Source organism: Haliotis cracherodii, unplaced genomic scaffold (assembly GCF_022045235.1).
Source record: "Haliotis cracherodii isolate W230 unplaced genomic scaffold, xgHalCrac1.p SCAF_6, whole genome shotgun sequence".
NCBI lineage: Eukaryota > Metazoa > Mollusca > Gastropoda > Lepetellida > Haliotidae > Haliotis > Haliotis cracherodii.
The window spans coordinates 17,762,377-17,789,601 of NW_027266319.1; the positions used below are offsets into that span (position 1 = coordinate 17,762,377).

Genomic DNA, 27,225 nt, shown 5'->3' on the forward strand with positions numbered 1-27,225 from the left:
TGTGTAACATTGTAATATTTGAAAAAACCCCTCATAATTGAGGCTTATATTGTCAAACAAAAACAAGGTAAAATAAGATTATACTCTCAGACAGAATAACAGGCATGGGCGAGCTATCCCGATTGATTTCTTAGATATTTACTATAATATCTATACATGGGAGGAGTAACGTTAATTACATCACAGGGGATCACGGTTTAAGACTAAGATGGATCTGATTACATGGCATCGATTGAAGTACTGTGCTCACGTGTCACGATATGACTGAAATACTGCCGTTGTGAGGTTGAATATTAACTCACTCACACTCACTGTGCTCACGCAGTATAGATATGCCTGTCCTTGGTGTCACGAGGCGAAAAGAGACAACTCTCATTTATTTTAGTATATTTCAGTTTTAGTATATCCCAAATTGCTTATACTCCAGACGATTGATTGTATACCCTATACTATAGATATAATTGTTGTGTTGATGGCCTCTAAAGGGTCATTTATGTGATGTTAACGTTATTGATTGGCAAATTAAATATGTAGTTTAAATGTTCTGTATAAATACAAGAAAAGGTAGTGGTTTATGCATATTTTAGCATCATCCTTGTTGAGAGCGCATAAATAGTGCAGTTATCATACGATACATGACATCTTCCCGAGGTAAGAGAGTTAACTGACTTTCAAAGTCCAGTTTCCACCCATGCCGAACTAGACTGGAATTATTAGGCTCGATCGTAGCGCCACCAGTGGCTCTTACCAGTTATATCCCATCTAGGCCTTTCCTATCGACCAACCAGATTCTACCTCTCCTCTCACTTGCGTTTGCTTCATACAAAATGGTGGCGCCCAGTCAGGACGATTTTGATCGATAACCAAGATCTATATTGTGATAAAACGGGTCTTACATCGCGAAAAACATCAAATCACGTGAGCACCATGATTAAAAACATGAAAAGATTTGGAAAATATCTGCTGACGAGTTGTTGGTGCACATGCTTTGCCAATCCTGCAATCGACCGAAATCTGCGCGACAGTTTACAAACCGGATTTCGATTTTGGTGCGCGATTTTGACTGGACTATGCATAGACTCGTTAGTCCAGCCAACATGTAACTCCATAATACCAGCCAAGTTCGGCAAGGGTTGACACTGGGCTTTTACCGTCAGTATATATATATACTTTCATATTTCTCAAGGTACGACGTATCGTCTTTCCAAAATCTCAGCGTATTATAGGCTGTTTTTTTTATAAGAATTGATTGTATTTTCTGTGTCTTGTGTGGGAAAAATTATGATGGTGATGTGTTCAATGTCTGTTTTTCTGTGTGGTTGAATTGTGGGTGGTAGTCTGTAGTTTGTCTCATAGTTCTCTGCCCGTTGTCAGTAGCAGGATCTAATAAATTGTTTGTAGACTTGTGGTAGTTACATCTGCAGATATAGCCGGGGCTTTATTTGTCTGTTTCACAGGTGCCTTGAAACACGGTTAGCATTCAGGTAATCCTTCACTGTTGCAAAGCAAAACCTCAATTGGACCTGTACAGAAAGAAAGCACACATAAGGAACTTTCATGAGCATACTGCCACACTCGTTGAATTGTTGAATTTCAGCTATTGGAGCATGATTGTCAGCGATCCATTCATATGATTTTCACCGCTTTGTTGCCGTTTACGCCAAATGGAATAATCGGCGGATAATCAAGACTGGTTATTCTCTGGAGTTGACCTTTATAAATTGACTCGTCCCAGTGGTGATGCAAAAATGTAGTTGACAAGAAACTTACAAAACCTGTACGAATGCAGGATCTTGAAAACAAATAGCAAGGCTATGTTATGTGCTGATACAAACATCACCGTCAAAATGTGCTTATTTATAGAAATGCAAGAGAATAGTGACGTGATGGAAAAATTAGGTTGTTCGGAATTCAAAAGTTAACGTTCTCATTTCCACCTACCTTTTAATGCCTTTAGACAACCAATGCATTAAATAATGCTTATCAATAACCAAACACACGTATGTACGTTTACTATTACCTACATAAGTGATTAATTGCTTCGTTTAACATCGTACAATAGCTTATGAACTTACGGAACTAGGTATGAACTGACGTCTACGCTGCTTCAATTCCCTCACAGACAGATGGATGTCGATTTCTTTGTCCAACTTCAGGCGACTCATGATGTTCATCAGACAACAGATCAAACCGCTCCGAGTAGCACCATCACTGAAGGTGAGCATTTTGATTTTGAGCATAATATGTAAACATTTCATAACTGATAGAGTGAGTGAGTTGGGTTTTAACGCCGCTTTTAACGTTATTCCAGGTATATCGCGTCTTGTCGTCTTACTGTGGGCGGAAAGACCGAAGTGATGCCGGTCTCAGACGTTTTCCACTTCGGTGAAACCCACGGGCACGGGTATGGTGCTGACAAACCTAGAAACATAATCGGGGTGAACCGGGATTCGAACCCACAATCAGAGGTTTCTAGCGTGTCCAGGGGACGCAACTCTGCAAAGCGAATCGCGGCGCCTTAGACGACTGGGCCTCCCGTGCCCCCCGTAACTGATAGAAGACAGAGAGAATTGCAGTTACGATGATGTTCATGAATGACCGTGGAATAGTGTTATGTACATAAAACCAATACATTATGAACAGTAAATATGCATAAAAAGCAACATTTAAATACGATAATAATTATACTGATCATTCGAATCCTATTATATCATACTTTGAGTGTCAAAAGAAAAACACAAACAGTTATGAAAACCAACAGTACTGTCAGATTAGTCCAACAATGGAGCCCCGTTATATCGTACATGTGCATGCAGGGATTAGAATCTTCTTTCCTGCGCGTGACACCTTCGTTACCATCCCGTTATCATCACTGCCGTCAGTATGCAAGCGGTCATTGCAAGAATCTTGAAAATATTCTCTGCAACCCTAACATATATATTTTGTGGCATGTCTCTGAGCAACCCGTTATACTGAGCGAATAAGGGCGATCGAATCATCGCATATCAGATAAAACGATCCATCTACAGGTGAAAGACGTAAGACACTTAGCTGAAGGTATATTTTGCATTCCAGTTGTATATGAAATGTAGTGTGTTTTAATTATGACACAAACCTTCTTTGTGTATGTGGTTGAATTTAGTGCCAAAGATTATATTTGTTGTTTGTTTGTTCTTTAACGCCGCACTCAGCAATATTCCAGCTATATGACGGCGGTCTATATATAAAATCGAGTCTGGACCAGACAATCCAGTGATTGGCAGCATGAACATCGATCCACGCAATTGGGATCGATGACATGTATCAACCAAGTCGGCGAGCCTGACCACCCGATCCCGTTCGTCGCCTTTTACGGCAAGTATGGGTTGCTGAAGTCCTATTTTACCCCCTGAATCTTCACGGGTCGCCAAAGTTTATAACATAGCGATTGAGCTGTATGGCAAAACTGCTTGAGCACTCACTCTTTACAAAGAACACTTACAAGCAGTGAACTACAACAGGCTTGCTTGCCAAGTTCATCATCCTCTGGTCAAGGTTGTTGAGGAACCTGGTGACAGTCTTCGTATGAGGTGGGACTTCCTGATCTTTCGGCCAGTCATTGAACGTCAGCAAACTAACAGATGTGATATCCTAGAACAGATACCGATTAAGGATTCTAATTTGACCAGAAGCATAAGTATGAAAAACATCATGTCGTTATATTGACCCCTTTAAATATATCCCAACAACGTACGCAGGTCTTCATTAACCCATGTTTGCCGTAAAAGGCGACTAAGCTTGTCGTAAGAGGTGAGAGATCCCGCCAAGCCCCTATCTCACATACACGATTTAAGAAATTGCGAACAAGATTTAAGAAAAGTTGAAAAATGGTGTTGATTCGTGCGCAACCTTGTGGTTTATGCAAATTTCTTAACCATACACGATAGATATAAGATACCATACAACATGATGTAACCTCATTTAACACGGCCCCAATACGACCAAACACGACTGTCATACGACGCCCATTCGACTTAACACGAATCAACACGACCGTCATACGATTAAACCCGAATCATTACATGTTCATACGACTACAAAAATATACACGATCTCCATACGACTGAGCAAGACCTTCATACGACATATTTTTGTTTATTTTGGTCACGTGGGTCATGTAGTATATAGCTGCATTGCAACAGCATTTCTGTGTCAGTCTTCACCGTGTTCAACAACGAACAAGAAGACCAGCAAGAAGAAGCTTTGGAGTAGGATGTCCGTTTCAGTTGTTGTTTTTGTTGCTGTTGGCGATGGTTCAGATGTTTCAGCTGGCTTATCTTGTTCCTGGGTACCGGGTGGATGTTCATCCATGGTTGGTAGTGAAGGATGTTTCCCTTTCGAAGGATTTACTTCCGTTTCGGCCGCCTGAGGTTTGGCATGGCTGGAGAATGAGCTTTCACTTTCAGGGGGTTTCCCACGTTCTCACTCAGTCACGTGATGGGCGCTTCCGGTCGTATGACAAACGTATGGATTTCGTGTTCAGGCGTATGGGAGTCGTATGAAGGGGTATGAAAGTCGTGTTGAATCGTGTTTAAACGTATGAAGGTCGTATGAGTTTCTTCCCACGCTCCCCAACACGATTGAACACGACTGTCATACGACCTTCAAACGACTGAACACGACTTTTCAGGTCGGCTTAAATCGTGTTATAAATTTTTGCATTGCACAAATTTTTAACACGATTTCAGCCGAGCTGCGACGAAAGCCACAAATGGTCACTTGATGAAACAAAGGAGCATGGGTACAGTACTATCAGGTCAAGAACCTCGTGAAGACCCGGGATAGAATTGTTCTTCAGCAACCCTTGCTACTCGTAAGAGGCGACTACCGTGATAGGATGGTCAGGCTCGCTGACTTGATTGATGCGTGCCATCGTCTCCCAATTGCGTCTCCCAATCGATGGCAATCCTTGGATTATCTGATCAGGACTCGATTTACAGACCATCGTCACACAGCTATGGCTAACTACAGCTTTAAACAACAATCAAACAACAATCAAACAACCATACTCCCTTCACAAATTGAATTATATATATGTACTCTTGTATATTGCACCAGACAAGTTGCGGTTTATTAATTTCCAAACATCGCATTGACCAACCTGGAATGTTGAGTTTGTTGACACATTGTTTTGTCATACACGTTTTTTGGGGTAACATACTATACTGACCATGTTAGGCCAAAAATAAAAAAAATATAAGACGAATTTAACTATTTGGAATGATCTCTCCTTTTCTTATTTATACCATGCGAATTCTTATTCATTACTGTCGGTTTAAGTAACTTGCACGTAAGACAAGGATGTGTTAAAACAAGAAAATAAATCATTCAAAGCACATCCAAGGCGTGAATATTTGATGTGCACACGCAATCGACCCAGGAGACTCGGTACAGCTGCAGGAGCAGTAAAGGCACATTCACTCATCATAGTATTGTTTGTTAAGTTGACATGCTGGGAATCTACAGTACCTCGTTCGCGTATGAGCTTTCCCTCTTGACAGTAAGGAAGGTCTCCGTGACACCTTCACATGGGGTATTCACTCCATTGTGAAGAACAATGAATGGACTGCAGGTGATGGGCTCATTACTCTTCGGCAAGTAGACACCAACATCCTAGAAACACAAACCGAAATAAGACGGCGAATTATACCACAAAAGGCCCATTATGAACTATTGCAATTCCACGTTTAATGCCATTTTGGAGTTTGCTACCCGTGCCTCAATGCAAATGAGGACATTCTATTATATTTTTACTTGAAGAATAGGTATTTTGTTAAGATCAATGCCGTATGTACATGTATGAGAATTATGTAGGAGCACCCTATATGTTAGGTGCTACATACTGGATTGAGAGATTGTCTGGTCCAGACTCGAATATTTACAGAGCGCTGCCATATAGATGGGATATTGCTGAGTGCGGCGCTAAACAACTAACAAACAAACAAACTGCTGGTTACTCCAGTATAACGTTACATCATATATCGTTATATCATATGTTGCAAAGACGTAGGACCCGTGAATATCCGGGATAGAATAAGTCTTCAACAACCCATGCTTGTCGTAAGAGGCGACTAACGGGTGGTCAGGCTCGCTGACTTGGTTGAAGAATGTCATCAATCCCAAATGCGTGGATCGATGCTCATGCTATCAGTCACTGGATTTTCGGCTGAAGACTCGATTAGTTACAGACCGCCGTCATATAGCTGGAATATTGCTGAGTGCGGCGTTACAAACAAACAACAAAGCAGAGACGCAGAGGAAGCAACAGCGGGTAATCATTTAGGGACTTCCATGGAAGTTACAAACATTAGATGTCTCTTCTTCATAGAAGTATACATTAAGCTTTGCATAAATACTTTCTAAGTGTCTCTTTGATTGCTTCATAGCTCGGATACCCGTGAAGATTCCGGGGTAGAATAGGTCTTCAGCAACCCATGCTTGCCGTAAAAGGTGACTATGCTTGTCGTAAAAGGCGACTAACGGGATCGGGTGGTCAGGCTCGCTGACTTGGTTTGATACATGCCATCGATCTCAATTGCGTGGATCGATGCTCGAGATACCAATCACTGGATTGTCTGGTCCAGACTCGATTATTTTACAGACCGCCGTCATATAGCTGGAATATTGCTGAGTGCGGCGTTAAACAACAAACCAACCAACCAACCAATCATAGCTCGGAACACAGAACAATTATCCCTCTTTATGTCTTCGCTTACCTCGTCTGATGACACACTGTCTGGGGCATCAAGCGCGACAATGAGGTTGCAGCCTCGCTCTACTACCATCCTCCAAAAATCCACCACTGTTTTCTTCAGTGGCATCTGAGTGACCAAAAACTCGCCCTTGTGTGCAAAGAACTGTAAACAAACACTGAGTCAGAGAAAGGCAGCTTTCAATATATGCGTACATTAAAAAGCAAATTGTCAAAGCAAGAGAATAATCAGTGTCGATTATCTGCCGAAACATATTCCACTGGACATAAAAGGCGAAGCAATGCTGGACATTATATGAATCAATCACTGATAATCAAGAACCATGAACAACAGATGTCCTAACGAATTCCAAGGTGACAAAAGTTGAAATCCTGACGATTCCGTCTACATTGAAGTCAAAACTCTCTGAAATCGTCGCATCGTCGCATTAGACGATGTAACTATGTGGTCCATGTATTTAGGGATAAAAGATACTCCGCTTGTCTCCAAATATTGATAAATCAATACATTGTCAAGGATGGCGACTTGAGGTGTCATGATATGTAAATAACTATGCATTTCACTGCTGGACAACCAGATGCCGGAAAAAATAAAACATTTACAAAAATTGAAATTTGAATAAGAACGTTTCATGTTTTACTGCATGATTCTGATCGCCCAATTCGATGGTGATGTACCGAACTACCCCAAAACTATGTTTTGTAACAAGATTTCACTGTGTGTAATATGGGACTCAACTTATACATTTCAACTTCTCACCGGTAGAGACACAGCATTGATGTAGTCATTGGTGCCTGGAGCCGGGGAGGATAACATTACCCTGTGTCTGTCAGCTGTTGAAACATATTCACATCCTGTTAACACCCCTAGTAAAGGTATTAATACACTAACCTAACACGTTGTTCAAGATGGTAAATTATACTCTAAAAGATGTCCACATTCCCATTTCGTTTGTAGACTTTACTTTTATTCTCTGGTCTCTGGACCAGACGGCAGTTCTTTTATTACCAATTGAACATTATAATACGTAGAAGGGTACCACATACACACGTACTTTGTATGTAAAACCTGCTGGGCACAGTCACAAGACACTAAGTGAAAGCATAATTCCAACTGGGGTATCGTGCATGTTGCACATATGCCCTGAGTGCCCATGGTCCATGGTATGGTGGTCTGATTTTGGTTTGCTGTCGACTTACCTTGTCTGTACACATATCGTCAAAACCCTTTCCATATCCAATAGAAATATCTGCATAAAGCAGAGTCGATTGTACGATTCCGACTATGTCATGAGCATGTGTTTATGAATCACTTTCAAGCAGTGATGATACCAGGTGTTCGGGAAAAGGTGAGCGTTGAACTGCCTCACCGACTTACACGTAGCCAAGAGTTTTATGATTATGGACATGTGTTTTGTCGCTTTTATTTATATCATAAAATCAGTTCATAATCAATTCATCCACCTACTGGGAATTACTGCTCGTGATCTGTTCTTTGTTCTATTTGCCGAAAACGAGGCTGCTTTGATCTCCTTTTCTCCAGGTGTCCGTCGAAGCGCATTCAATGACTTAAAGAAAATATTATTGTAAGTCCATTACATTGGATAATACACGTAAGAGAGCACATTCAAAATTTATAAATTACATACGCATTAGTCACCTGATTTTCTTACTTTCCCAAATGCCAAAAGCCATACATATTAATAATTAGCGTTCATTATATCATACCCAAGGCTGTTTTTACAACTGCAACAGTCTCAGGTATGTGTATGCTTAACAAATATAAAAAAAACATCAATTTATCGTGTTTCATCACGTGTACAAGTCATATGCCAGGAAGGAAGGGTTCATAACAAGTGTATACATCCTCATTTGAAGCTGACACTTTCTGTCACCTGGCACACTCATATAATGATTGGCTGATAACAATATGACAACCCATGCTTGCCGTACCAGGCGACTATGCTTGTCGTAAGAGGTGACTAATTATAACGGGATCGGGTGGTCAGGCTCGCTGACTTGGTTGATGCATGTTATCGTATCCCAATTGTGTGGATCGATGCTCTTGATGTCACTCATTGAATTGTCTGGTTGCAGACTCGATTATTTACAGACCGCCTTCATATGGCTGGAAGATTGCTAAGTGCGGCGTTAAACCAAAAAAAATAATCAAACAAAAAAACAAACTTAAAACTCTCACCTCCAGGCACTGATTATTAAAACTAGATCTATTATTGTGATTCAAATGAATACTACTGGGACTGCACATTTTTTTAGATAATTAAGCTCACTCGTTTCTTCAGTAGTGCGTGGGCTTAGAGACGGAAATTATAACGCCCATAAGCTTACATTAAATTGAAAACTTGATTGATCTCGTTTACCGAATGTTCTTAAACATGTGTTGTAGCACGCTTCTATACGGACAATTTCCACCAACACTGCACCTTAAGGGCTGTTAGAGGTTTCCATATTTACAAGAACCATTGGACCCCGAACGTAGTTTATATTCTGGAAACTCAGTCTGACATGTTAATCGCATATGACAGACACGCATAACCGCGATATCGTTTTGTTATAACTTATTTGTCATTTTAATTGTGAACGTGTTCTTGACTTATAATGTCTATTTTAAAAAAGATTCATGCCTTACATTTTATATATTTTATATATATATATATATATATATATATATATATATATATATATATATATATATATGCATTGACTATTAATCCGTAATTAAACCCGGGGCCTAATAACGTGCAGTCACGGTACACTTTTAACTTATCCGACTGAGATGTATGGATTGACCATTTTGTCAAAAGATCTATTTTTTACGATTCGGTTTACATTCATTTCTTTGAAGATAAGTTCTTTTTCCTCTTCGTCAGCAAAATGACTGGTATGAAAGGCTCTTTCAAATGTATCCACTGTGTAGAATGTAGAGTCGCTCTGTGTGGCTTCAAACACAGCTTCATGGAGGAATCGGTACTGTTCCTGGGGATATAATGTAAACATATTGCCGTAAAGGGTAGAACGATGGAGCTTAATAACTATATTACTATATTTGCACATATTTCTTGGTACCCCAAATCCCTGTCTCAATGACAAACCATAATGCTTAACAGAACCAAGGAAAGGCTTTCTTTATATTCACAGAAAGTGGAATTAATACCTTCTGAATTCTGAAAACTCAACCTCAGAAAAAAGGTTCAATAATGTCAACTTTGTAAACCCCAATAACACACGAAACACTTGAGCATTTGCTTCCACACGTCGCGACGATAAACATACTTACATCTCTTCCTTCAAAGCTTCAGGACAATTTAAAAATACCAAATCTCTACTGTTCCTGGGGATTAAAGGTCTTTATATTGCCGATTAGGGGTCGGGCGTACTAACTTTCCAATATGTGTCTTATATCGCTGGGTTAAGCAAATGTACCACCGAATCCCTGCCACAAAGATTTACCATATTCCTTAATTCAAGGAATGGCTTTATTTATATTTGAGAGATATTATATACCACGAGGATTCTCAATAACTCAAATGACATGCTTTGAGTTTTTCCAATTGGGTCAGTAATCCGTATTTCTTCCTAGCTCTTAGTTATGCTTTAATGACACGTACAAAAATACCTAATGCTTAAAAAAGTATGAAATACCGTGTTGTGTATCACTGCATATACAAACCTAAGGGAGAAAACGCTACACTATAACGTACGTTTGTGATGTCCATGCCGCTACTACCGTGTAACCCTTACATTTTAACGTAGTTTTTTTGTTTAGATGCAAACATGTCAAACAGGTATATGATGCAGCTTTTCTAGTTATGATGTATTCATCATGTGGACTCCAGGACCCACTTGCACAAAGCGATCTTAGCGCTAAGACTATTGTAAGCCTATGCTGAAGTATGGGATTTGATCTTCTTAGCGCTAAGATCGCTTTGTGCAAGTGGGCCCAGGTATCCTGTATTGGAGGCTGATGTCACATGTTTTGGATTTATATATTCCTTACTGCTGTCTGGATCATATTGACTCTGTTTTCCCTCATCTTCTGTATACAATGGTAGAAGTCTACCCGACCCTCAGCCTTAGCTTGATCAAACAGGAAATCCAGGCCAATGAATGTCCCTGTGCGTCCAATACCAGCGCTGCAGGAAATATATTTACGATTATAGACAAACATTTTATCTTCTTTTCTGAAATCCAAAGTCCAATAATACAGGGATGATGTTTGCATGCAACATTCTATTACTGTACTCGTTAAAAAGTTTGTTTGTTGTTTAACGCCGTACTCAGCGATTTTTCAGCTATATGACGGCGGTCTGTAAATAATCGAGTCTGGACCAGACAATCCAGTGATAAAGTCATAAGCATCGATCCCCGCAATTGGGATACGAGGACATGCATCAGTAAGCATTGGTCAGACGGCAAGACGTTAAAAATAGAAACAATATATAGTAAGGTCACAGTAAACCAAAAAGGCAGCCATCATGAAGTTCTGTATCTCCACATGCCGATGCCTATGTTGGTTGGGTATGATTGGTTGGTTGGTTTATTGTTTTACGCCGCACTCAGCAATATTCCAACTATATGACGGCGGTCTGTAAATAATCGTTTTTGGACCAGACAATCCAGTGATTAATATCATAAGCATCGATCCACGCAATTTGATTGATGACACGCAGCAACCAAGTCAGCGAGCCTGACCACCCGATCCCGTTAGTCGCCTTTAAGGACAAGCATAATCGCCTTTTACGGCAAGCATGGGCATCTCAACGATCCCAATTGCGTGGATCGATGCTCATGATATTAAGCAATGGATTGTCTGGTCCAGACTCGATTATTTAGAGCCCACCGTCATATAGCTGGAATATTGCTGAGTGCGGCGTTAAACAACAAACCAAACCCAAACCCAAACCAAATCTTAGCTTTGATTTCAAATAGGTGAAGTAAATAAATAAATTTGATTGTGAACTCGACTCTGTATGATACCTAAATTTAGATAAATTTGTAATGTCATATATCAAAACATTGGCTATTTTGTGCCTAACATAAGACATCACATTTTGATATACAATTTAACAAGTAGTGATTTCATGCCTTTTATAGATGTTTCGCTTACCTGCAATGGACGATCAATGGCGACTCCTCGCTACGTCCATCATGACAGACTTTCTTCCAGAAGGTTACAATGGCTGGTGCTGACGGTACGCCATGATCAGGCCACGTGACGAAGTGGTACTGGGATACTGTCTTCATCTCTCCTGTCTAAGGTTCAAACATTTGTTCAGCTGTAGCTGAAGTAGTGTTAAATTTGGCGTTAAACCCAACTTGCGTTAAAACTGAAGTTGAAACTAAATCCTGAGAAATGAAGTGACACTTCATTAACGTTGGCTTAAGAAGTTGCAACCTGCTTGGTACCAGCAACATCATTGTCAATGAATATATTAAGATAGTTTAATATAAAACTATAGATAGTGGATGTTGTCGTTGATCCCAAGTACGTCGAGTTAAAGAGGGTTCTTAGTGTTCTTAAATTTGCTAAAAGTAATACAGAAGAGAAACATGACATGAGTACCCTATTGAAAATATCAACAACAAAATATGAAGTATGATGAATAACCTTCTTATGTTTAAGTTGCATGTTTCTGATGACCCAGTCGGCTCGTGCTGTCTCTCCGTTGTTCACAACAATGATGTCCTCAAACTGTTTACGTTTTCCAGCTTCAGGCCAATATTCTTCACACTTTTTCTGTTTAAAACATTATGTGACTCGTTTACAATAGCTCTGGAGTGAATTATATATAATTCAAACATTTTATGATTGTTCTTCAAATATTTTGCACTTTTCGAAGGTTAACATTATCGTAGCGTAGCGGAGATATTATGCTAAATTGTGATTATCACACATACGTGATTTTCGTATTAATATTGGTTTTATGTATCTAAATAGATAGGTTGGTCCAATAAATCTGTAAGCATGTTGTGTCATAGTGTCGTTTTTTGGTAGCAGCATGGTACCTTCGCTGTTTCATACACGTTGGTCAGCATAACGATCTGCTTGATGTCGTGTTCCCAAATCATTCTCCAGAAGTCAGGAAGTGTGACAGGATTCGGACCTTCAGAAACAATGTAAACTCGGCGTGATTAATAGATATTTGTCACCTGCATAACCTCACTGGTACACGTATTACAAATTTTTAACGCATATGTGCGCATGATTTATATAGCCGGGGAAAACATATCCCAAAGGGGGGAACATTGGTTAATGGGACGACCTACGTATCAAAGCGTAACTGCATTACTTCTATTTCTAGAAACGTACCCTGGGTTGCTATGTATGCGTTCTCGGTGTTGTATCCCTGCAATATGAATTAAAAGTAAATGGTTTGCAGTCATCAAAATCCTAACTGAAAACAATCATTCTTGATGAAATTCATATGCAATCTGCTAAAAAGAACCTGTACATACCTAATGCTCAATCTTATTGTGATCGTGAGAATTGATTGAAGATACAGATAACTGTCAATGATTTCTGACGTGGTTACAATTATTCGTTTGTTTGTTTCTTGTTTGATGCCGCACTCTGCACAAGCCCAGGTATGTTACAGTGGCCTGTAAATAATGGAGTCTGGACCAGACAAGCCTGTGTTCGATATGGTGAGCAACGATTCACGCCATTGGGATACGATGATGCTTAATCTACCAAGTCCCCAAGCTGGACTTACTGTTCCTTTTGGTCGCGATTTCGCGAAGCATAGGTCCTTTTGGACCTTTTCTAAAATTGCTTCCTCACAGGGTTTCTAAGTTGAAGTGAATGACATAATGTGTCACCAGGTGATCGTCAAGGTAGAAACACTTTTTAAAAATTTTACATTCTGATACATCGTGTAATTATATTTTCGTTTCCGAAATCAGAACCGTAAACTATTTCCCTAACGGCACCTACACTAGATCTTCTGAGATATTTTGCGGTGACCAAATTATGCATAATAAGCTACATCATATCACAAATGAATTCATACATGCACATAATTGGCATTAATGTAGTCTGAGTGATCTTTCCCTGGGAGTTTCTTCAGTAAAACTCTGGAGTGGTCATCTGAAATGTATATAAATAATATATTCAGAAGGAAACACTACGTTTGGATCATGTTTATAATGGAAACTTTGTAATATTGACATTACACCGATGCTTCGTTACATGGGTTGACTGGGGTACATAATCATTTTATAGATGTAAATATTTACACATCATTGTTTTATAGAGGTATGGTTCAATACTCACAAGGGTATATTCCAATGAATCTGTTCTTTCCCTTGTTTCCAGAACTGTTGCCAATATCACAGGGGTGTTGCTTTCCGGGTGGGAACATCTTCAAAATAACATGAGGTAGGGAATGTCTTACAATACTGTTTTTAGGTGTAGTATAGCACTGGGTCCTTGGAAAACAATATCTTATCTAACGTCAATGTTGAAACATCCTGAGAAGGAAGTTAGTATTCGACAAACAGTTATATGCGAATGTTGAACTTATTCCCGGTTTTGTGGCAGGGCTGAAGTGAACGCCATATACCTGAACATGTGCAGACCTTAAGTCGATACTTTGGATATGGTCGTACTTACATTGTATTCGTTTTCAAATCCCTTATCGGTGCCATATCGTTCATGAATGTACTGTTGAAGTTCTGAGACACGGACGGCCCGAGACCGGATGTTGGCGTACACTGCTCCAGGATCATCCACGTGTGGAGCTGCAGCTGCAAGGATGTACAGTACTGTACTTAATGTATGGCACGTATACAATGTTGATGTAGCACTGTATATCTTAACATGACTGAAGATCCGGCTTAGAATTGCTCTTCAGCTAGTCATGCTTGTAAGAGCCGACCAACGGATCGAGTGTTCAGAAATGCAGACTTTATTGCATACCATTGTATGCCAAGTGCATAGACCGATGCTCCTGACATCAATTATTGGACTGCCATCAAACAGATGTAACATTGCTGAGTGCGGCAACAAACAAACAACAATTTATTTATATGCATAAAAGAAGAATAAAGATGGTTCCATTTTCTTAATTTTCTTAGTTTCTTGATTGGCTGCATGCCACCTAGTTGACGCAAACAGTCGGGAAATCAATATAGATGACATTTACAGGCTATTTTCGGTAATTGCTTCAGTACTGTTATCACCAGTTAATCAATAGAGATATTTAATCGGTTCGTAGTTTCCGGTAGTTTTCCGATAACGACTCTAACAAGAGTTCATTGTCTGATATAGTTCTTAACGAATCAAAACAATCGAATAGGACATGTATTAAAGACAGGTCAAACTCGAACACGTTAAAAAGATACCTTTAACATAAGGAATGTAGTGCGCAGTTTTTACAGTTAACTGGCCTAGTCGAACCTCGGCTATTATTATGCCCCGCCCTGTGAGGAGCCTGTCCTTATCTAAGTTGTACTTTCTGAGATGGACTGAAGCTCAGTAAATTTATGTGAGTATCGAACCTTGTGTTCATCCTTTTATATGTGTGTGTGCCGGTATATGAATGTATATGGGAATAGTTAGGAGTAACGGCAGTCAGACCGCTCACTTAGCGAAGCTCTTATGGCCAGAGGAGTTGCAGAGTCATGGCTTAACTGATCATGACGGCACGGAACGGCAATATGGTAAGGTAACTGTTGCAGAGATGCCCCGAAACGCAGTTACGAAAATATGTTACATGTGTAATGTGTTCTTCACCATCTATTAAAGGAAATGAATAAGACTGATCACTGTTTTAATGTGTTGGCTACTGCAAAGAACGTTGAAAAATATGTTGTTTGCAAGTGTTAGAGAAAACATAAGCTGTATCACAGCAAGGTACGGATTTATGTTATTACATGCGTTGTTCAGAAACTATTAATATATCTAACATGTTATGCAATAAATAGGTTTGAGTGTTCCATTACCTGGTTGTGATTCTGTTCTCACATCAGACATATTAAGTCCTCCTTCATCCTTTGTTTCAGATGTATTTTCCTCAGAGCCTCTATTTCTTTTTCTTGAAATAAAAGGGATAACCAGATGAGGTGAAAATGGGGGGTGGCTTTGGGTTCAAGTTATGTCACTTAAATAGCAAAGCACGTGTGTGTGTGTGTGTGTGTGTGTGTGTGTGTGTGTGTGTGTGTGTGTGTGTGTGTGTGTGTGTGTGTGTGTGTGTGTGTGTACAAGTATGGATGCATGCAGTTTCATCGTGCTAGCCTATTGAGATAGGCATCAACAATGACAAACCAAGGGCCATACCAAGTGTCTTTCAATAACGTCTCTTGGTATGACGTGGCCAAGTGATAGAACAAAGGATAAGTGAATGCAGATTTGTGGACGATATGAGTGTGTGGCTTAATTCTTTCGTAAATAATAAACGGACGAACATATAATTAAGATACGTACATTAATGGCATTTGCGTTACAGTGTGTTTAGCATGATAGTATTGAAAATTATTAAGACATGCATTTTCTCACTTGTAAATAATTATCCCAGCAATCACTACCAAAATAGCAACAGCTCCTCCGACACCCCCGCCTATACCTGCCGGGTTAAGACCAGTCTCCGCTAAAACACAAGACGAATCAGTTTCATTGTGCCATTGCAGCTGTAAACATTTGGTTATACAAAGTAAAATTTCATTCATAGTAATGGTACTGGGCGAAGATACATACATGTATGAGCCTGCTTCGAGACAATGATTACTGCGCTGGAAATATGCATCAGATACCCTTGATTCTCGTGTAGTATATGGATTACAAGTGTTATCAGTGAGTGCCTGTAATCAGCGTAATTACTAACGTCATTACTGTAACCTCGCAACATGAAGGTTTGAAATCCTCGGAAGATGATGAAGAACCCGATGGTAGGTAACTTCGCACTCTATCAATGTGACGTGGGACACAAAATGTTACAGAAAACTGTGATGCTTGGTGTAGGTGGTTCTGTATGGTCTACTTACGTTTTTGGCAGCTTTCCGCTGTCCAGCCATCTGCACATCCACTCTCACAGTGTCCGGTTGTCTTCTCACAAACACCACTGCTCTTACAGTGGCATTGGTTGATACAGTTGATACCATATGTGGTGTTACTGCACTCTGAAAATCGAAAGAGAAACTATATAGGACGAGGCAACCGGTTTTCTTTCGGGAAACAAATAAGGATTAATGTGAAAACGTGATCGGTTCTTTAAGAGGATAACTTGTAACATTCATACCAGGTGAGCTGAAATGGGGTTTATCGTCGCATTCAAGATTATTGCACTTATATAATGTGTGTGGCTGCGGACTAATGCCGATTTTATAGTGCTAGCACACTAAGATACCATGCCGCATGAATAACCCAATCAGACACCAGTCCCTGTCTCAGCCCCTTAATGCTGAGAGCAAGGCAGGGTAACAACAAGTACTATCTTTTAACGTCTTTTGGTATGACACGGCCGGGGATCAAACCCCGGATCTTTCGCTCTCCGGGCGAAAACCCTACCCATTATTTAAGAAAAATTAGATACTCCACAAACCTTTGGATGCACATGAAACTAACATTTCAAATGTCAGACTTTGTTGACAGACTAAACTCAAACTTGAAACGAAGAACGTTCATTCACATTGCAATCAGCTGATTCTACGTCATTAGAACCCATATTGTTATTTAGGCTTGGTATGTGACAGATCCTGACTGTATACAGGTGACAGGCAATTGTACATGTACATATGAACATTACCTCCAAATATTAATCAGATAACATTTTTCCCGAGTGTAATACAGTGGATGTAAGTATCGAAATTGGATCATGGTATTGACAATGGTCCAGGTCATCAGGGCAGTATGACACACTTCTAATCAAGATACTGATCACTCGGTCACCATGTTTGAGGACCCAGTGACATGCATTAGTAAGAATCACTGGAAAGGCAAAGGAAGAAATGAAATCAAGAGAAATATGTTCATTCTCTCTCGTGTTGGTGCTTCACTCTGTCAACAGATAAAAATAGCCACTATGAAATATCAATCTCCTACGATTAATGTTTGAATTGTGGAAAAGTGAGAAAAGTGAAATTTCTGGGAGAGATCATACGTGTTGTCATTGTACCGTAGGGGGAACGGGTGGCCCAGTTGTCTAAGGCGCCGCAATGAGCTGTGCAGAGTTGCGTCCTTTGGGCACGCCAGGTACTTATGATTGTGGTTTCGAATACGGGTTCGTCCCGTTCATGTTTCTAGGTTTGTCAGTACCTGCATCATTTATGGCTTTCCTCCCACATCAAGCTGACACGCCATGATATAACTAGAAAACTGTTAAAAGCGGCGTCACACCCAACTCACTCTCTCACTGCATTCTGAATATTTAGGTAATTAAACATTAAATACTATATTCATATTTACGTATGTATGCATGTTTGTTTCTTTGTTGTTTAACGCAGCACGCAGAAATTTTCCAGCTATATGGCGTGGTCTGTAAATCATCGTGTCTGGACCAGACATTCTAATCAAATCATTGATGTCATGACCATCGGTCCACGCAATTGGGATACGATGGCATGCATCAACTAAGTCAGCGAGCCTGACCACCCGATCCCGTGAGTCGCCTCTTATGACAAGCATAGTCGCCTTTTACGGCAAACATGGGTTGCTGAAGACCTATTCCACCCCGCATTTTCATGCATGGGGGCATTGTACATTATGCACAACTCTGAATATTAGAACTGCCTTTCATCACCTTTTACCTGCATGTCATACTCATGTATATCGCATCATAATCAGTGTATTCAAATGTGTGAGTACATTAAATGTCGTTTGTTGTTCTTTCTTGACAAAAGTAATTTCAAATCCATAGCACAAAATACCTGTCTGGCATCCATCACCAACCCACCCTGCTGCACATCCACCCTGACAGTAGCCTGTTGTCTTGTTACATGTAGTGTTATCCATACAGTGACACGTCTGGGAACAGTTGACACCATACTTGTAGTTACTGCATTCTGTGAAATATCAATATGCTACTATTAATGTTGGAGGAGGTTAAATAAAGTGACAAAACCCTTTCCATATCCAATAGAAAAGTCCCGATTGGCCCCTTGTGTGACACGTCATTCCTAGCATAATTGATGTAACTGTCATCCCTCAGTGTTTTAAGCTAACTCACTGCTGAGTATTGTTTTAATATCGGCTAGTAATGTGCACAACCACCAGTAGCTAAAGTGATTACGTAAATCCTGATATATACATATATCAACTTGTTCTTCGTCGCATTATGGCTGAAATAATGCCGACGCGACGTTAAATTTTCACTAACTCACTCACTCACTCATTAATGTTGGAATTGAGATACTGTGAGCAAAGTGACTCTTCTGGGAGAGACCATAGGTGTGGTCAATGCACAACGAATATTTAGGCGTTTTAATATTTATTAGTATATTCATATGTACGTATGGATGCATGTGCGCATTGTACACAATAAATAAGTCTGAATATTTAATCTGTGGTTTACTCACATTTTACCTGCATGTCATACTTATTAAATCAATGGCATTAAAAAGCACACACTTTATCGTATCATAATCAAAGAAGGGTCAATCATAATGCCTTCCTAGTGTTCTTTTTCAGATAAATACTATCCATAGACGTACAACTTTTCCGTTGTTAGGTTTATGTAATGGGGACGTGTGGACATCCATATTATCAAATTAGATTATCATGTATTAATATGTATGAAGGATCAAACTCAGTGTGCTGCTGGGTTTGAATACCAATTTCGAATACGCAGTAGTATGACTTAAATACTCTTCAAAGAGGCGTGAAACCAAACTAACACCCTCGTTCATTCATTGTGCTGCACTGAATATGTTTTTCGCAACCCCTTCTTCTACATATATGCATGTATGAATGTATGCATAACATTAAAAAGTTCAGTTTTTTCCAAAAACATAATTACTTGCATTATACGATTTTCTTTCTCCTATATATGAAAAACACTTGTTTACAAACAAAACAATTACATAAAAGGCATGACAATGAACATTCGGCTCTAACCTGTCTGGCAGTCGCCACCCGTCCACCCTGCTGCACACCCGCTCTGACAGTAGCCTGTTGCCTTATCACAGATAGTGTTTTTGTCACAGTGACACTTCTGGGAACAGTTGACACCAAACGTGAAATTGTTGCACTCTGTTAAAAGAAAATAGTAGTCACAATGATGTCTCAATATCCGACCATTTATGTTACAGTTAATATAGTGTAACAAAGGTGACACTTCCGGTACCAACTGAGACCATACGTGTTGTCACTGCACCTTAATAACAAGTAATGTTAACATTACTACATGTATATTCATGATTAAGCATGATTACAGAATACATTGTCAATCATGCAAATGCAGCCTGATGTGTTTTCATATACACGATGTCCATAGATATGACGTTTTCGATTTAAAAAGGTTTACATTCAATAGGGACGTTTGACATGAAAATTATCGTGTTAGATTATCATAATTTTGTGTGTAAGATCCATCTCTCTATGTGCTTCTGGGTTCGAACACCAGGGTCGACCTGACTATGTTTCTAGGTTGGTCAGCATCATACTCTCATCCTCGTGGGTTTCTACGCGCATGATTATGCATATTACAAAGTTAAGTTTTTCCTGAAAAGATATCCACTAACATTTTACAATGTTCCCTTTCAAATGTACCAATACACTTGTTTTCAAACGAAACAATCACATAAAAGAAGAATTGACAATGAACATTAGGCTGTAACCGACCCATGAAGATCCGGGTTTGAATATATCTTCAGCAACCCATGCTTGTCGTACGAGGCGACTAACGAGATCGGATGGTCAGGCTCGCTGACTTCCATGATGCATGTCATCACATCCCAATTGCGTGGATCGATGCTCATGTCATCAGTAACTGGATTCTCTGGTCCACACTAGATTTATTTACAGACCGCCGTCATATAGCTGGAATAGTGTTGTGTGCAGCGTGAAACAACAAACAAAGACTGTTACGTGTCTGGCAGCCGCAACCCGTCCACCCTGCTGCACACCCGTTCTCGCAGAAGCCAGTTGTCTTATCACAAGTAGTGTTTTTATCACAATGACAATTCTGGGAACAGTTGACACCAAACGTGTAAGTATTGCACTCTGTGAACAGAAAATAGTAATCAGTATGAAACATAAATATCCTAATATTAATGTTGAAACTGAGATGCTGGATAGGAACAGGCAACACCAAACGTGTGGTCCTTGCTTTCTGGAATTGTGTTCAAATATGCATAAGCAATGCTGTTGTGTTGCTATTTTCATGTGTATAGTTTGAAAAAGAATAATATTAAAGACATATGTTTTAATTATTTGAATGAAGACTTGATGCTGGAATGACTAAAAACAAAGTTTTCTTTTTCTTGTTTTCTTCTTTTGTGTCATTTAGTACTAATCACACTCGACAGTTAATCTAGATATTGTTACCAGATAAACATTGTCTATTTGGTTATTTCACACAATCACTGGAAATGATGTTTTGAATTTCTGGCTTTGGCCAAGGCTTATAATTATAAACTAGCACCTGTCTGGCAGACATTCCCGATCCACCCTGCTGCACATCCGTTCTTGCAGTAGCCTTTTGTCTTGTCACATTTAGTGTTGTTCATACAGTGACACTGTTGGGTGCAGTTTAGGCCAAACGTGTTGTTCTGGCACTCTGAAAAGAGTACAAAACATGACTGCGAGACCATGTACTCAACGATGTCTGCGGGTAGGTTTTATTATTGCTGGTAAGTATTATATTCGAACTATCGTTCATTGAAATTCTTTTACAACATATTTGAAGTCGGACTACTGGTGACAGGACGCGGTGCAGCCAAGAAGGTACGAATAGTGGTCAAACCATCAAATTACAGCGTGTTAATAGGTCGCTTTTCTTATTAAGGCCAAAAGGAACCTAAATATATCCAAAACGTTTTAAACTATTAAAATCTAATATTAAAATTAGCCTGAGTAAAAGATTGACAATTCTTCCTGAAAGACTCCAAAATCAGCCTCTTGACACCTGTTATCTTAACGTATACCTGAAGTGTCACATCAAGTACAATAAACCTTTCCCGTTTCTTAAAGCGTGCATGTCATGTGGGCCAAAAGGACGCTTGTCACACCATGTCTTTTGTCCAGGAAGCAGTTAGACAAAATGATATATACCCTAAATACTGACAAGTGGGCACCTATAACGAGGCCAATTATTCCATTAACTCAATCAGTACAGGTTATGTATCCTTTGCTGATAAATGAGATCGTCACATTGTCTTCCGTTACAATTTACTTGATAGAACATCCGTAATTCTGAGTAGATCGTACCTATGTGTCCAAATATCGCCTTGCCAATTACATGTATTACCTCTCTGGCAGCTATTTCCGATCCATCCCGCCGCACATCCATTCTTGCAGTAGCCAGTTGTCTTGCCACATGTAGTGTTTTGATCACAGTGACAATTCTGGGAACAGTTGACACCAAACGTGTAGTTATTACACTCTGTGAACAGAAAATAGCAGCCACTATGAAATATGAATATCCTATTATTTATGTTGGAAATGAGATGCTGGATGAGAACAGGCGACACCACACGTGTGGTCACTGCATTCTGGAATTGTGTTCAAATATGTGAATACAAGCAATGCTGTTTGTTGCTATTTGTATGTGTATATATGGTATGGAAAAATAATAATCATAAGGACGAACATGTTTATTTACATTATTTTTTATGCTGATTGTGATTGAAAACATTGTTTTTCTTTTCGTTTTTGTGTTTTTCCTTTGTGTCATCTAACACTAATCACTATCATAGTCACTCGACAGTTTATTTAGAAATATGACTAGCTATTTGTGACCAGATAAACAGTATCTATTTTGTTATTTCACACAATCACTGGAAATTATCTACCATTTTAAATATCAGTCTTGGCTAAAATAGTACCTTTCTGGCAGACATTCCCGATCCACCCTGCTGCACATCCGTTCTGGCAGTAGCCTGTTGTTTTGTCACATTTAGTGTTGTTCATACAGTGACACTGTTGGGTGCAGTTTACGCCAAACGTGTTGTTCTGGCACGCTGAAAAGAGTAAAATCCATGAGTGCGAGATCATGTACTCAACGATGTCTGCGGGTAGGTTTTAATATTGCTGATAAGTATTATATTCGAACTATCGTTCATTGAAATTCTTTTACAACATATTTGAAGTCGGACTACTGGTGACAGGACGCGGTGCAGCCGAGAAGGTACGAATAGTGGTCAAACCATCAAATTACAGCGTGTTAATAGGTCGCTTTTCTTATTAAGGCCAAAAGGAACCTAAATATATCCAAAACGTTTCAAACTATTAAAATCTCATATGACACATGTTATCTTAACGTATACCTTAAGTGTCACATCAAGCACAATACATGTTTGCGTTGAAAGCTGAATCTTCATTGAAAGGACGATATCTGATAACGGTTCAAACAATTCTTAAAAACCTTTCCCGTTTCATAAAGCGTGCATGTCATGTGGGCCAAAAGGACGCTTGTCACACCATGTCTTTTGTCAAGGAACCTGTTAGACCTGTTAGACAAAATGATATATACCCTAAATACAGACAAGTGGGCACCTCTAACGAGGCCAATTATTCCATTAACTCACTCAGTACAGGTTATGTATCCTTTGCTGATAAATGAGATCGTCATATTGTCTTCCGTTACAATTTACTTGATAGAACATCCGTAATTCTGAGTAGATCGTACATATATGTCCAAATGTCCCAATATCGCCTTACCAGTTGCATATATTACCTGTCTGACAGCTATTTCCGATCCAACCAGCCGCACACCCGCTCATGCAGTAGCCAGTTGTCTTGGCACATGTAGTGTTTTGATCACAGTGACAATTCTTGGAACAGTTAACACCAAACGTGTAGTTATTGCACTCTGTGAACAGAAAACAGCAGCCACTATGAAATATGAATATGTTGGCACATGTAATATTATTCTTACAGTGACATCGCTGGCCCATGGATGCAGTTGGCACCATATATGTATATACCGCACAGTGCAGAAAATGACATCAATATGTATATATCCCAAATAGCCCATAATCGTGATTTCTTGTTTCTATACCACTGATGCTAAACTGATCAGAAAGTATGTGGGAATGGGGTTTATATTAGGTGTTGTAATACACACTATTAAAAAAGGTACATGAGTGTCAGATGTTATGCATAACATAGATCGGGTTGGTTGTTACGAGTGTCTTTGTATGAGTATCTCAGTTAAGTTGAATGAGCTCTTCGACGTGTAGGGGGTGTTACATAACATTACCTGGGATTATCTTCAGTGTACAGTGAGTGAGCATGGTTTTACGCCGCTTTAAGCAATATTCCAGCAATATCACGGCGGGGTACACAGGAAATGGGCTTCACACATTGTACCCATGTCAGGAATCGAACCCGGGTCTTGGTCGTGACGAGCGAACGCTTTAACCACTAGGCTACCCGACCGCCCCTCGGTGTACAGAGACCTTCCCGATTTAAAGTCGATGTACTGTAATCCATCCGAACATTTGGTGCCAAAAATTCGCTACTCAATTACTCAAAATACCTGTCTGACAGTCATTTCCAGTCCAGCCATCTCCACACCCATTGCCACAGTATCCGGTAGTCTTGTCACAGGTGGCGTTGTTCATACAATGGCACTGGTTGGTGCAGTTGGGGCTAAACCAATGGTCCTCACATACTGCAGGGATAGGCACCATGGGTAATATGAATGTAATACACAAGTCCCTTCCGGACTACTGGTTTGTGTAACACAACTAATTGTTTAAAGAGGAAACACGTCACCAACAGCTGTATCTCATTGAAGTACATACATTTAAACATAATAAGTCATCAGCGCGAAACACAAGGCACTTATAACCTTCTGTACATCTGTAAAAAAATGTTTGGAGGTGCCTTATCAAAAAAGCACTCTGTTAAGCAACACTTTTTTTCAAATTATTTATAAACGAAATATAAAGTTTTCCATGTTTTAAAAAAAAACCCAAAATACAGGGATCCCTTGTAAATTAGACGCACGGCCACTTATTCTGAAATTGAAAAGCAACATAGAACGTGAAGAATCTTCCAAAACCTCACCTTAAGGGAAGCCAAATCTTTTTCTTATGCATAAAGAGACACCTTGTTTGGGGAATTATTGTAAGTGCTTTATGGTGAAACTAAACATACGTTTTTCACATGTATCCAAGATTTGAACATAATGTTGTTATCTTAGAAAAAAATCATGAGTCATTCGAAAATTATTATAGACATAATAATAATGTCAGTATGAATGAATTTATAGTTGGCATCTCAGCATTACATGCTTTATTCTGATAGTCTGTTACAATGTACATCAGTTGTTGGCTTATGCCACCGGAAATACAGTTTAAGGTACCCACCGTGTGGTGGTGTAACTGGAGCCGATGTGTAACATTTATCAAAGATTGAGGTGTGACGCATTTGTTTGTCGCCTTATTGGCAACGCAAAATTGTTTATGTTAAGGCTTTGTTCATGACATGTAAATTTAAGTCATTGATAATATACACTAATTGTACGTCACGCCCTTCGCTTTAAGGGGCTTGATTTGCAAATTACAGAGATCGATCTCAGATCAGCAGAATATTTGTTGTTGTGATGGCGTGGTATGTTGTTTCCACTTGTACATATCTGCATCCCGGACTTGGACATTTATCAAAACGTCCTTGACTAATGAACAATTTTACATGAAAGGTAAATAAAAGCAACAAGAGTCCATCGTACGGTTCCGGCTAAGCATGAGTTTATGAATCACCACTAAACAGTGATGATACCAGGTGTTCGCGAAAAGGTGAGCGCATCCTGCCTCACCGGTGGCACCGTCACAAACACATGTAAAGAAAGGCAAGTCAATTGTTGTCCTGCAAAACAACACGGGAACATATGGTACAAATAAAAACAAGAATGGCATCGGAAATCTTTATGTCACTGATGCGTCATAAGTCCTCCACACGTAATCCATAAATACTGTTTGAAGGCTTTACTGATGCGTTGAATGCTGTAAGGTGAATTTATAGTTTACAGTAGACTGTCAGTCTTGACACTGATTGAGTTCGTAGTTTGGTTGTGCATTTATTCGTCTTGTTCGTCTTTGCAATTACAAGGGAGTTATATTATCAAAGAGTAAATCTGAAAGATCCCTTTACCGTGTAAGCGTGCATCTCATTTTCAGCTACTTGATCTGTATAGACTTACTTATTTCATAATTTTGAAATATGCATTTGAATAATTAATTGCTTGTTTTTAAATTTGGTGTGATGCTTTTATCAACAAAGATTATCGAAGGGTCTGTTCAGGAGGTTAACGTACCCTAAAATTATTGTACCCCCTGTGTGACACATAATTCCTATCATAATCGATGTAAATCTCATCAACCAGTGTTTTTAAGCCAACTCATTGCTGAGCTTGTTTTTCATATTGGCTAGTATTGTGCACAACCACCAGTAGCTAAAGTGATGACGTAAATCATGCTGGGCTATCATGCTGGAAGCCGAGGTACTGTTCGTCCCCATGATCCCCAGCGAGCTTTGGTTAGTAGTGGCTCATAGCCCGTGTTTTTAACTTTCATGATAATATTATTATGCCCAAACATTTGTTTGTAAATATAACTTTATATTCATGACTAAACTGTGTATATATGAACTTGTTTTCGTCGCTATATGGCTGACATAATGCTGATGCGACGTTAAATTTTAACTCACTCACTTTTCGTTTTGTTCACTTGGATGGGTCGTAGCGAGGACATTCTAGGACGGATAGACTCTCTGATTTATCCCAGTGCTTACTAAAACACTAACTTCAAGATTAAACGCTGTAAATGATCAGCAACAACGCTTCTGTATTTATTCATGCTGGGCAAAATGGAAGTAGTCAGTTAATGTTTACTATATGTTCCTGTATTGTTTTTGTTTTAGCTTGCATGTGTTTGTGACGGGTGCCACCGGTTTGGCAGGATACGCTCACCTTTTCGCGAACATCTGGCATCATCACTATTTGATAGTGATTCATAAACACATGCGCATGTTTTAAGGTACAACAGACTCTGTTTTTGGTTGAGGTTTGTTAAGAATACGGATATGGTTTTACCGCTTTTATTTACTTCATTTCAAGAATACAATGTCGTGAAAAACGTATTAAGGGCAAATTGTGTTGTTTGTACACTTAGGAACGAATGATTCGCAGTCGGCGGTCAATGGAAAACTCTGTATATCGTTTAAACTTTACACATTTAAAAAATATATTGCAACATTATCAACTACATCGAAACTATTCAGAGGATACAAGTGATGAAATGACTCCTATACTCACCCAGTACTTGTACTTCACACAGACTTAGCGCCTGACCAG

At 39.4% G+C, this 27,225-nt stretch overlaps 1 protein-coding gene across 1 annotated transcript; it reads right to left on the reverse strand.

Moving 5' to 3' along the window:
- Window positions 1-1,368: 1,368 nt before the first annotated feature.
- Window positions 1,369-24,559, reverse strand: LOC139446291 (receptor-type tyrosine-protein phosphatase epsilon-like). Its single transcript, XM_071227641.1, has 27 exons — window positions 24,406-24,559; window positions 23,602-23,736; window positions 22,751-22,885; window positions 22,174-22,308; window positions 21,349-21,483; window positions 20,793-20,927; window positions 19,821-19,955; window positions 18,635-18,769; window positions 16,754-16,888; window positions 16,269-16,359; window positions 15,716-15,807; window positions 14,385-14,518; window positions 14,046-14,133; window positions 13,783-13,859; window positions 13,083-13,119; window positions 12,779-12,876; window positions 12,381-12,509; window positions 11,880-12,025; window positions 10,770-10,905; window positions 9,602-9,748; window positions 8,220-8,319; window positions 7,512-7,585; window positions 6,756-6,896; window positions 5,509-5,652; window positions 3,482-3,630; window positions 2,076-2,211; window positions 1,369-1,523 (listed from the first exon to the last, which is right to left on the reverse strand). Exons 1-27 carry the CDS (start codon window positions 24,557-24,559, stop codon window positions 1,452-1,454), a joined length of 3,225 nt encoding a protein of 1,074 aa, XP_071083742.1. The 3' UTR covers window positions 1,369-1,451.
- Between the last annotated feature and the right edge of the window lie 2,666 nt (window positions 24,560-27,225).